Source organism: Triticum dicoccoides, chromosome 4B (assembly GCF_002162155.2).
Source record: "Triticum dicoccoides isolate Atlit2015 ecotype Zavitan chromosome 4B, WEW_v2.0, whole genome shotgun sequence".
Taxonomy (NCBI): domain Eukaryota; kingdom Viridiplantae; phylum Streptophyta; class Magnoliopsida; order Poales; family Poaceae; genus Triticum; species Triticum dicoccoides.
The window spans coordinates 673,028,798-673,041,140 of NC_041387.1; the positions used below are offsets into that span (position 1 = coordinate 673,028,798).

General features: G+C 47.5%; 2 protein-coding genes across 2 annotated transcripts in view; both read right to left on the reverse strand.

Annotated features, from left to right (window-relative positions):
* Positions 1-596, reverse strand: part of LOC119293060 (germin-like protein 8-11) — a 5,885-nt gene extending 5,289 nt beyond the window's left edge. The window contains exon 1 of the mRNA XM_037571653.1: positions 363-596. Coding sequence (XP_037427550.1) covers positions 363-569 — 207 coding nt within the window. The 5' untranslated portion in view covers positions 570-596. The remainder of the gene's footprint in view (positions 1-362) is intronic.
* Positions 597-7,018: 6,422 nt separating this feature from the next.
* Positions 7,019-9,424, reverse strand: LOC119294290 (putative receptor protein kinase ZmPK1). The gene has a single exon (XM_037572502.1). It carries the CDS (start codon positions 9,422-9,424, stop codon positions 7,019-7,021), a length of 2,406 nt encoding a protein of 801 aa, XP_037428399.1.
* Between the last annotated feature and the right edge of the window lie 2,919 nt (positions 9,425-12,343).

Below are 12,343 nucleotides of genomic sequence, written 5' to 3' on the forward strand. Positions count from 1 at the left end.
TGGGCGGCTGCGGCGGACGGAGGGGGCGGCGGCGTACGGTTGGGGAATCTGGCGAGGGAGGGAGTTTTGCAAAAAAAAGAATAAAAAAAAAACAACAGTAGCGGCACACTATGTGACCGGTGCGCCATTACTAGTTAGCACTAGTAATGGCGCACCTTGCCATGATGCGCCATTAGTATCTTCGGAAAATAAGAAAACAAATTTTTTACTAGTGGCGCACCGTGTGCCTGGTGCGTCATTAGTGTCTTCCACACTAATGGCGCACCTGCACATGGTGCGCCACTGCTATATAGTAGTGGCGCACCACATGACAGATGCGCCATTAGTGCCCATTCCATCTATAGCCCTTTTCCTAGTAGTGCCGTCAGGATCTCAGTGGCGCGAGGATGCGTATGTGGTGGGTTTTGTCCTAAGGGAGCATAGTCGATCCGTGCGATTGAGATGCCGAGGATGTTGAGTCCAGCAATCTGCATGACATTGATCAAGCTGACATTGGATCCAACCTTGTTGGTCACCCTAGGCCTGTCCAGAGCAGCTGCCTTGAAGAAGTCATCGGCGTTGACTTCCATCGAATTCTTGCAAACAAACCCATTGACACGCACTGGGTGCATAGAGGAGAGGTAACATGTAAGCTTAGATCTTACGAAGTTTTCTTTAACTTGCATATAATTTCTGAAAATATAATTTCAGCATAAGTATTTGCTGATAACATGACAGGAAACGGGGATGAAATAGTACCTGGTGAATGCATGTCAGCGACACAAAAGTCCTGGAGTGGGCTAGGGTCGGAGGCAATGGCCTGCCACGAGACCAATGCAAGAAGAGCGGCAAGGAGAAGGAAGGAACAGGAGGATGCCATTTGATTGTACTCTCTCCGTTCCGAACTACTTGTCTTAGATTTGTCTAGATACGGATGTATCTAACTAGATACATCCGTATCTAGACAAATCTAAGACAAGTAATTCGGAACGGAGGGAGTAGTAGTTTAGTTGGCTCTTCTTTTGGCTTGTGTTTCTGTTTGTGTTTGTGGCATAAGTGATGGTTTCGAATATGCAGGGGATGTATGTGCTTATATAGGCGCAACGAGCTGTGTGAACTTGTGGGCAATAGACATAGTCAACTGGAATCGACCAACGGATCGAAATGGTCTCTGGTTGCTGATTGATTTATTTTGCATAAAATTTCAAGTTCCCTTTTAATACGCCTAAGGTGCTCCATCATCTGATGCACGGCTGAGTAGTAATTATGAGTATTTATCCATCTCACCCATCACCATAGTCACAGTGCATGCAGGCCTGGTTCCAGCAAAACTCACCACCCATCACCATAGTTTATTAGATATCCAACTCGCTTTGGTTTCTAACACGCATCATATACTTGGTCGTGGTGAAAACTGGTGCGCACGAGGTCATAGTCAAAGAGCAGTTGGAAAAGCCAAGTGATGTAAAGCAATTGTTTTCTATACCTCGAGGCCGACATAGACAAAGTCACCTGCTTAGCTTGATCTACGTGGGCTTCCTGGGTCTATGGCTTCTAAAGCGGAAAGTTCCTTCTGCATTTAACGATGTGTGCTAACAACTTAACATACATACGATTAAAAAAAATCATGCCATCCTCCAAAATCAAGGGCAGAACTTTGGAACACGAGTCATCGTCCGGTGATATCAAAAAATATATTAGGCTGGTCACAGTGGGGAGGAACTTAGGAGTAACATCACACACTCCAATACAACTTTGCTTATGTGGCACATATTTAATGAAGAGAGAGGTGCTTGTGGTAACTAGCTAAGTTACCGGAACATCACACACTCCAAAAAACAATGAGCCTATAACCTAATAAATACATCGTTGCATGACACTACATAGATGTTCCTACCCACTATGGAGGTAGTAACATAGTCTAGGGAAGTGTGAAGTTACTAGCTTATGTTCTTGCCCATTGTGACCAGCCTTAGGCTGGCCATAGTGGGAGTAACATAAGTAGTATCATGCACTTGGGACTCGCAAACATGCTTATGTGGCAAGCAATTAAAGAAGAGAGAGATGATTATAGTAACATAGGTAGATACCGTAACATAATAAATGTGATACTACTATGTGTCATGCATGTCAATAAATGAGACCATCTATGATACTAATCTATGATACTATGCACTATAGAGATAGTAACATAGTCTAGTAACATATGCATGTTACTAGTCTAAGTTACTCCCCACTATGGCCAGCCTTACTTGCTTAGAGACGTCAGAGTCTAATAACAATATAAGATGTCGAAGTAGTTAAACGATTGAGTCAATGAGGAAGAAATTGAGGCACGTCATTCCATGCAGGAATGCACCTAACTAGCATAGCTATTATATGTAGCTGTCGTTGTTATCATGACATCAATCAGATATTTACTTGGTCAAATTTCTCTCAAAGTGGTTAAGTACATTAATCCACATACACGCAAACAACGACGATGGAGGGCAAAAACAATTCATTGTGATCGTTAGTCAGAGTAGTTAACGTCCCTCTTGCTAAGAGTTTGATCATGACCAATTCAGTGCATAAATCTGACTATCTAGTTGGCCTTTCTTGACTAATGTCATAACACACCTCAACTTGCATGATTTGTTAGAGTAAACAATGCATCCAATGATATTAGGCTGGGTGGCCACTCATAAATGGTTAATTTCTTGGAGGTGTGTGTTGGTAGTCTTGATACAGAAAAGATGTTTCCATCAAACGAATAAAAAGCTTCTAGGAGTCAAAGCGGAGGCCGTGTCCTCCTGGACCACACAAAGGTGATCTCCATCGCCGGCTGTAGGCCCCGTCATCTCGTCCTTCCCTCGCCGCCATCAATCGGCACCATGCTGACAAAGCACCAAGTGGCGGTAGTCAGCGATGGCATGTCCCTCCTCTCCCCTCAACTCACCCATCTATGTGGACTACTCTAGACCCCAACAGTGGCGCCACTGCTAGCCCATGCTGTCGGAGGTGGGTCAGTTGCCTGAGGCGGCATGCCACGACCAATGAGGACGTGTTCTACCTCACTTGTGTCTGTGGATCAGGGAACTTTGACCAAAATCGAAGCTCGCCCAAATCAAGGGCATCACCGTTGTCGCTGACCTATGAGGGGTGATTGCGACAGACAAGGTATGGATGCACTTCACCATTCATGGGTGAGGATCCTCCGAGGGTGAGCTCCTCCATGCACCAACCCAGCGTGGCCATAAGGGGTCACTAGCAGTCTTGGCTCGCCCGGATCTGATCGTGGTTGTAGGCTTGGGCTAGACCAAGCATTGCTAGGGTTTGATGTCCTCCACCGGTGATCTTGGAACATCATGTCGGTGGAGGTGCGCAGGTTTGGAATGAAGGACGACGGGGCGGCGACCCTGGATGGGAGGCTGCACGTTAGCTCTCCATTGAGTAGCATGGCGGTATTTCTTGGCCATGGGGGTGGCGAGGTGCATTGTGGCTAGTAGTCTTGGTGAAGCTGTCGCCATCGGTGGTGGCCAAGGACTTATCTTGATCTAGAGTTGATCTTCTGTCATACTGCAAATCCCCCAGTTGATCTTCTGTCATCACTACATCCTACCCAATCAGCATCAGAAAATGCACTGACAAGAGTATATCTAGAACGTCTAAACTGAAGGCCTAAACTCATAGTGTGTTTTATATAGCACACAGTTCTTTTAGCAGCTATCCAGTGTATGCAGTAGTAGGTGTTGGGAAACGTTGCAAGGGAAACAAAAAATTTCCTACGCTCACCAAGACCAATCTAGGAGATGAACATCTACGAGGGAAGAGATTGGATCCACATCCCCTTGCAGATCACTAAGCGGAAGCGTATATAACACGGTTGATATAGTCATACTCTTCATGATCCAATCATGACCCAATCCGATCTAACACCGAACGGATGACACCTCCATGTTCAGCACATGTGTGGCTTGATGACATCTTCTCCTTCTTGATCCAGCAAGAGAGGGAGGAGAAGTAGATGGGATCTCAACCAGCACGACGGCGTGGTGGAGATGATGATGGAGTAATCCCAGCAGGGCTTCGCCAAACGCCTCCGAAACTACGAGCGAGGAAGAATAGGAGAGAGGGGAGGCCGCAGGGCGTGGGAATTGTTGTGTCCAGCCCTTGCGCCTCCTCCCCACTATATATAGGGGTGTTGGAGGGCTGGGGGCGCAGCCCTAGCCCCTCCTCCATGGAGGGGAGGCGACTAAAGGGGGAGGAGTGCCCTCCAAGCCAAGTGAAGGGCCCTCCTTTTCTACTTTTTCTTTTCTATATCTCTAACCCACGAGCTTTCTTAATCTTATACAATTTCCCTTCCTTTTTCTTATAGTTATACATACAATTATGTATGTATTATATGACCAACTTTCTATGGGTCACATAGACATCCCCTAGGCGGATGTCCTTAGGGGGTTGGTGCGCCTAGCCCAATAAGGCTAGGATGCCCCCTATAGCCCATGCACGTCCTAGGTGCTGGAGGGACCTTCTGGACTCCTCCGGAACCCTCTGGAACCTTCTAGAACCTTACCGATACAATACCGTAAAACCCGAAACTTTTCGGGTAGCCAAAATATGACTTTCCATATATAAATCTTTACCTCCGGAGCATTTCGGAGCTCCTCGTGACATCCGAGATCTCATCTGGGACTCCGAACAACATTCGGTCACCAACATGAATATCCCAGTATTACTCTAGCGTCACCGAACATTAAACGTGCGGACCCGACGGTCGAGAATTATGTGGACATGACAGAGACACCTATCCGGTCAATAACCAATAGCAGGACCTGGATGCCCATATTGGTTCCCACATATTCCACGAAGATCTTTATTGGTCAAACCACGATGCCAATGATTCAATCAATCCCTATGTAGTTCCCTTTGTCTAGCAGTATGTTACTTACCCGAGATTCGATCGCTAGTATTTCCATACCTAGTTCAATCTTGTTACCGGTAAGTCTCTTTACTCGTTCCGTAATACGAGATCTCGTGACTAACTCCTTAGTCACATTGCTTGCAAGCTTCTTGTGATGTTGTATTACCGAGAGGGCCCAAAGATACCTCTCCGTCATACGGAGTGATAAATCCTAGTCTCGATCTATGATGCCAACCCAACAGACACCCTTGGTGATACCTGTAGAGTACCTTTATGATCACCCAGTTACGAAGTGAAGTTTGATACACACAAGACACTCGTCCGGTGTCAGGGAGTTGGATGATCTCATGGTCTTAGGAACAGAAACTTGACATGAAGAAAGCAGTAGCAATAAACTAATACGATCAAATACTATGCTTATGGTTGGGTCTTATCCCTCACATCATTCTCCTAATGATGTGATCCCGTTATCAAATGACAACTCATGTCTATGGTTAGGAAACTTTAATCATCTTTGATCAACGAGCTAGTCTAGTAGAGGCTCATTAGGGACACGTTATTGTCTATTTATCCATACTTGTATCCGAGTTTCCGATCAATACAATTCTAGCATGGATAATAAACGATTATCATGAACAGGGAAATATGATAATAATCAATTTATTAGTGCCTCTAGGGCATATTTTCAGCAGTCTCCCACTTGCACTAGAGTGAATAATTTAGTTCACATCGTCTTGTGATTAACAACAAATGAGTTCTAGGGTTTGATCCTGTTTTGCTTGTGAAAGTGGTTTTAGTCAACGGGTCTGCAACATTCAGATCCACGTTTACTTCGCAAATCTCTATGTCATATTGTAGATGCTGCTACCACGCTCCACTTGGAGCTATTCCAAATGGCTGCTCCACTATATGTATCCGATTTGCTACTCAGAGTCATCCGGATTGGTGTCAAAGCTTGCATCGACGTAACTCTTTACGCTGAACTCTTTATCATTTCCATATCCGAGAAACATTTCCTTATTCCTGTAAGGATAATTTTGACTGTTATCCAGTGATCCACTCCTAGATCACTCTTGTACCCCTTTGCCAGACACGTGGCAAGGCACACATCAGGTACGGTACACAACATGGCATACCGTATTGAGCCTATGGCTAAGGCATAGGGGACGACCTTCATCCTTTCTCTTACTTCTGCCGTGGTCGAGCTTTGAGTCTTACTCAACTTCACACCTTACAACTCAGGCAAGAACTCCTTCAAAATTATGTCAAGGTATATGCTCTGTGAAAGTCTTATCAGACGTCTTGATCTATATCTACTAGTAGAACGCCCGTGCGTTGCTACGGGATACAATACATATAAATAAATCAAACATATAAATGAACCCTACCGTCAGGGACCATGCCGATAGGCTGTTATACCCTATCGCCATGGACTCTGGCGATAAGAAAAGAATCATATCCTGAATTTTTTACAAGGCAGGGTCAGATCTCGATCAAGTTTTGAAAAAAGGTCAACACATGAAATTTAGCCTCCAAAAGCAACGGCCCATGCGGTACCTGGAAAATCGACAAACACATGACACGACAGCGCCAGTAAACCAGTACGTCGACACGTAAAAATCTAATTAGAAAAAAAGTCAGAACAGCACAATGACCGCATGCACACGGTCACACCACCCATCATAACACCCCATGCATGCCGCCGCCCCACATGTTCATATCCGTGTACAACCAATATGCATGTGTGCACGCAAAAGACCAATTCGTGCATACGTCAGATTTATCGGCAACAAAAGGAATGTCTCAAATCCACCTTGGAATCGCAAAGTTTACCTGAAAACATACATCCCAGCTCCTAAGCTAATTGCAAACCAACATGTGGTTAGATGATTAAATGAACAGTGATATTTTCAACCCATCAAGATTCAAGTTCTGGTGCTCGCATTATTTCTAGATTTATTTCAGAATTTTCGGCGATGCGCTTTCAATGGAAGAAGACGTTCCCATCAACGATGAGGCGTCTACGGTGACTTTGTAGGATGAAGAAGTCAAAAAGATGGCTAATGGGAAATAGTGCCTTGGGTATGGATGTTGACTGATTTTTTAAAAGTTAGTCAATATAGCAAGGAATCGAAGTCATGCCAAGTAGGCAGGGTGCTCGTCCTCATAATCGCACGCTGTAAGAGCTTTGCATATGTCATTCATGGTCGGTCTGTTGGTCCTCTCCTCCATGCACGATAAGGAGATCTTCACCATTTCCATGGCCTGTCGAGGGTTGAACTGCCCATTCAGCCTTCTATCCACCAGCGACACTATAGATCCACTCGCCACCACCTGCTTCAGCGCCTGCGTGATCTGACGCATCTCCAGCCGTTCTCCACCGTCCGCGGTCGTCTGGTCAGAAATCCTGCTGCCGATCACCATTTCCAAGAGCACGATGCCGTAGCTGTACACATCAACTTTGGCGTCGACCGGCAGGCGTAGCGCCCACTCAGGTGCCATGTACCCTGCCGTCCCCCTCATGTGGGAGAGCTGCACACCATTGCTGACGTCGTTCCTCCCGGACAACTTGGCCAGCCCGAAGTCAGAGATCTTTGGGTCGAGGTCCCGCGTGAGCAGAATGTTCTCCGGCTTGACGTCGCAGTGGATGACCCACTCAAGGCACTCGTGGTGGAGGTAGGCTAGGCCCCTGGCCGCGCCAAGCGCGATCTTGAACCTCTCGCTCCACGCCAGCGCCTTGTCGATGTCGTCCTGACCGAACAGGTGTCTGTCCAGTGACTCATTCTCCACATACTCGTACACCATCAGCCTGTGCTTGCCCTCCAAGCAGAAGCCCCAGATCCTCACCAGGTTGATGTGGTTGATCCTACCGAACACCGCCATCTCTGCCCAGAACTCCTCGTCGGCCTGCACCACGTTTGTCAGCTTCTTCACCGCCACCACGGTGGTCTTGTCAAGCACCCCACGGTACACGACGCCGGAGCCGCCATGGCCGAGCTCCTCGTTGAAGTTCCCAGTGGCATTTTTGAGCTCCCGATACGTGAACCTCTTGAAATGGGTCCCCATGCCCAGCCTATAGCCTGCCTCCATTGAGCTTGGTATGGCGCTGTTCTGCCTTGACAGGAACCACCACGCCGTGGCGATGAAGAGGAGCTCAAGAAATCCCAGCACGGCGGCGATAGCGAAAAAGTAGGACCAGTATTGCGGTGGCGGGACGATGGTGGCGCCACCGGCAGAACCATTATGATTGCAGACGAGGCCCTCGGGCGGCGGCGGCGGCGCCGAGGCGTTGAGCTCGCCAGGCACCTTGAGATATATGCTTTCTGGGGACGTGGGGGACGTGTAACCGTTGAACAGGACCCCTTTCGGTAAGCACTGGCCCAGGCCATTCATCTTGTAGGAGAAGGCGACGCAGGAGCACATGCTCAAGCAGATGCTCTTGCAGTCTTCCAACGTGACGGAGCTGTTGTATCCGAGGTCGTAGCCGTAGAACTCAGTGGACGCCACCTCGACGAACGCGAATCGCTGCTGTTCCGACGCGCTGCAGTTGGTGGCGGTGCTGAACATCGGTTGGCATCCCTTTCTCCAGTCGTGGCGGTCCACCATCTCGTGCCCCGGTGCGCACGAGCATCGGAGGGACGGCTGGTACTCGCAGACGCCGTTCTTGCCGCACAGCCCGTGGACGGAGCACGGCTGCTTCATCGCAGCCCACGTGACCGTCCATCCTCCGGCCGCGTCCAGGCTGTACATCCTCACGTTCCCGTCCTGCTCGATGGTTAGCCGTCTCTTGACGCCGGCGGCGCCCAGGTCGGAGGCCTCGACTCGCAGTTTGTCGCTGGAGAGGAACACGCCGGTGTCGTCGAGGACGCCGATGCGTGAGGTGTTGTAGTTGGTCCGCCCGCTCCCGAACACGCCTATGTCCCGGTCCGGCCAGTAGGTGCTGGTGATCTCCGGGCCGTCGTAGAAGAGCCGCAGCACGTTGTCGCTGTCGTAGTAGAGGGCGTAGTAGCCGGCGACTAGCTTCTTGTTCTTGGACAGCGTCTGCGACGGGAGCAGGGTGTCCGTCGGCCAGTCGAAGCTCTGCCACACGGGGGCGCGGCCGGTGGACGGGTCGGCGACGAGGAGATTGCCGGTGTCGAGGAGGGAGATGGTGAGCTGCTTGTTGCCGCCGGTCTTGCTATCCCACACGCTCGTCCCGTCTGCGTCGACGAGGGCCAGCTTGCCCTCGGCGCCGAAGGATATACGGGAAATCCGGCCGTTCACGGGGGCGCCAGGGTTGGCCGTCCAGACGGCGGTCCGGTTCTTGGCCGCGGTGAACCAGACGGAGAAGTAGAAGGCGTTGTCGCCGGCCGGGAGGAAGCCGCAGGAGAAGGTGGCGTCCGGTGAGACCAGGAAGGGCAGCCCGTGGTCTTCCACCGACAGGGATGACCCGGCGCGCAGCGTGTGTGCTACCGATGCTGCACCAGCACAGCAGCGCAGCGGAAGAAGATCAAGAGATATGAGTGGAAGAAGGGCTAGAAGAGTAACGACTCTAGTCATCATGCATGCATGAAACGAATGTCGTGGTGGACAAGTGGACGGCAAGGGAAGCATTCACAGCAATTTTAATGCTACATCAATGGATTACTTAAGGTTTACGTACGGGCACGTGCACTCAATGGGTGGAGATAATTTTATGGAAAGTCCCTTAACGGTCCTGTAACAGCTAGCCCGTGTGTTTAGCACGTGCCCGTATTCTTTTGACTCCCGTATTCTTTTGACTCTACCTACCGTGGAATGGACTTGTGGCTCACTCCTCACCGTACCAACTTGTGGTGTGAAACGCAGTACATGATGGGGCTCGACTCCGGCGCAAATTGAGTTGTCGCACGTCTTCTTCTTGCTTAATTTCCAGCCACTTGGGCCGTGAATCATCGCCCCGCCTTCTTTGGAACTGTTTTCCTTTTATGCAAGAAACCACGAGGACTTTGGAAACCATATCGTGTATTAACGTGGGATTTAATACGTGGTTAACCAACTACTCCCTCCGCAGGGGCGGACCCAGGAAAAAAATTGAGAGGGGGCAATAATGTATGGCCATATTTCGAATTAACAATGCAGTCGTTCATATAAATTGAAACCTAGGCACAATCACTTCATTCCACATGAGATGACCAAATTCATGAAAGAAAGAAACTATCAATTTGAGACAACATGTCTTACATCGGTACGTCAATATCTTGTTCTGAAGTTGCATAAGAGAACACTGATGCATTGCATAACAATCTAACCTACAACCTGGAAGAAAAAAATCAGAGTGAAAATAATTAAAGGATGCCTTTATATAAGCAAAAAATTGTGTTTAGCACATTGCCTTTTGCTTTGTCCCATAGCGATTTTTCACCTCTTGAGAACGTTTGATTATCACTTTATTAGAAAAAAAAACATATCAATCCCTTTTCTACAAATCAAATACGACTATGGTTCATACCAATCGACACTAAAATGTTGATTGATCGTTGGAATTGTCTTTTGCTTAAACTTTTTAGGCCGAGGCAGATTTCCTCATGCCGATTGGGATTGTAATATGCAATCATCTTGCTGGGAACTAGTAAGAATAGATGATGTGAATGAAATTTTGAGTGTCTCAGTCTAGACTAAAGTTTGGTACTAAAATTTAAATCTTAGGAGGAAATTGTTTGAACCAGTCTAGTCATCTAAATCGGTACATTATACACATAAATTGATGATACTATTATGGTTTGTATACAGGAATTGCAAACGGACAGTTTTTTTTAAAAAAGGAAGAACCCTAATGATCTAGTATACGCCTTACTTGATGTCAATTAGAACGCTGAACTTGCAGAATCGGTGATGAGCCTGTGTTGTGGATGCGGCGTGCAAGCGTGAGAGACAGGCGACGGAAGTCGCTGATTGCCTGCGGCGAGCCGAGCCGGAAACTGCTTGATGACGCCATCGCGTGAGCGGCAGGATTGGGGCGGCTGCGCGCCTGCCGTATCGTGCCTTCGCTACTTCTAGGGCCGCACTGATCCATAACGTAGCTTGTTTCTTTGTGGTGGGCTTTTACAGATTTAGAATACATGGGCTTTTGAAAATAAACAAGAAATTGGGCTGTGAGTGGGGGCCAAGTAATGAGTCGAGTGGGGGCACACGTAGCTTGGCACGATCAGTCGAGGCGTACGAGGAAAGATCGAGTGGGGGCAGCTGCCCCCACAACCTTCAAGGTGCGTCCGCCCCTGTCCCCCCGTCTAGGTGTGTAAGTCATCTTACAAAAATCAAATAATCCTAAAATAGTTAGGTGCGGTACATTAATTTCTACCCCATTTCTTGTTTTTTGACATATCAACCAATGAGAGATGAGGGGTGCACATGTTTTTAATGACTTGAGGCTACCAAACACGACATGCAGTGGTTAGTTCATTGCATGCCATGCTATTAATTAGCAAATAAACATTAAAGTCTCTCGTTTTCCCATCCTCCTTAGTCACGGTGCACAACCTTAGACGGAGGGAGTAGTTAACGTGGACCTGTAGAATTGCCGATTCGGGGATCAAGAAGGGCCAGGGAAGAGCAACCCCACTTGCCTGATCACTCCGGCGAGGCACTCTTTCTGGAGTGCTTTCTGTCACTCGGCAAAGACAGAAGCAGATGCTCGGCAAAAAAAAAAGTCTAACCAGCGGATAAAAACTGTTGGCGTATAATATGCTGCCTAGTCTCTTTCATCAGATTGGCCTTTTGATTGCATTGGCTAGAGCATGCACTTCTACATGGTATCGGAGCCAAGAGGTATTGAGTTCAAGACCCGGCTAGCTGCAATTATATTGCAACCCACTTTCGGTCCACGTTTAGGCCCTAGGGAGCCACACGTGAGGGGGAGTGTTGACATATAATGTGCTGCCTAGTCTCTTTCATCAGATCGGTCTTTTTGTTGCATTGGCTAGAGCATGCACTTCTACAAAAACACCACTCGCACCTGCCAAGTGCCCTCGAGGCGACATTCGACAAACACTTGACCACGGGAGGGCACCACGAGTCCACCTAGTTTTAGAAATCCTAATCCTTATATCTTTTATGTGTAACTAGTTTGATTTATTTGTATGTTCTATTTGTACACCCTTCGATCCATATTAGTGCGATATCAATGAAAGTTAGTATGGAGATTACGAAATCAGCGACAATTAATATGGATCGAAGTAAGTATTCCCTCTATTTTTATTTGCTCCGCATATCAGTTTTGACTGAAGTTAAACTTTATAAAGTTTGACCAAGTATAGAAAGTAATATGAACATTTGCAGTAACAAATTTATATGATGTGAAAATATTTGCAGCGATGAATCTAAGGGTTTTGATTTGGTGGTGTATATGTTAATATTTTTTCTATAAATTTGTAGAAAGTATATAAAATTCGACTTTAGATAAACCTAATACGCGGAGTAAATAAAAATGAAGAGAGTACTAGA

Coding starts and splice junctions, on each gene's coding strand:
- LOC119294290 (XM_037572502.1), bottom strand. CDS start 9,424: ATGATGACTAGAGTCGTTACTCTTCTAGCCCTTCTTCCACTCATATCT.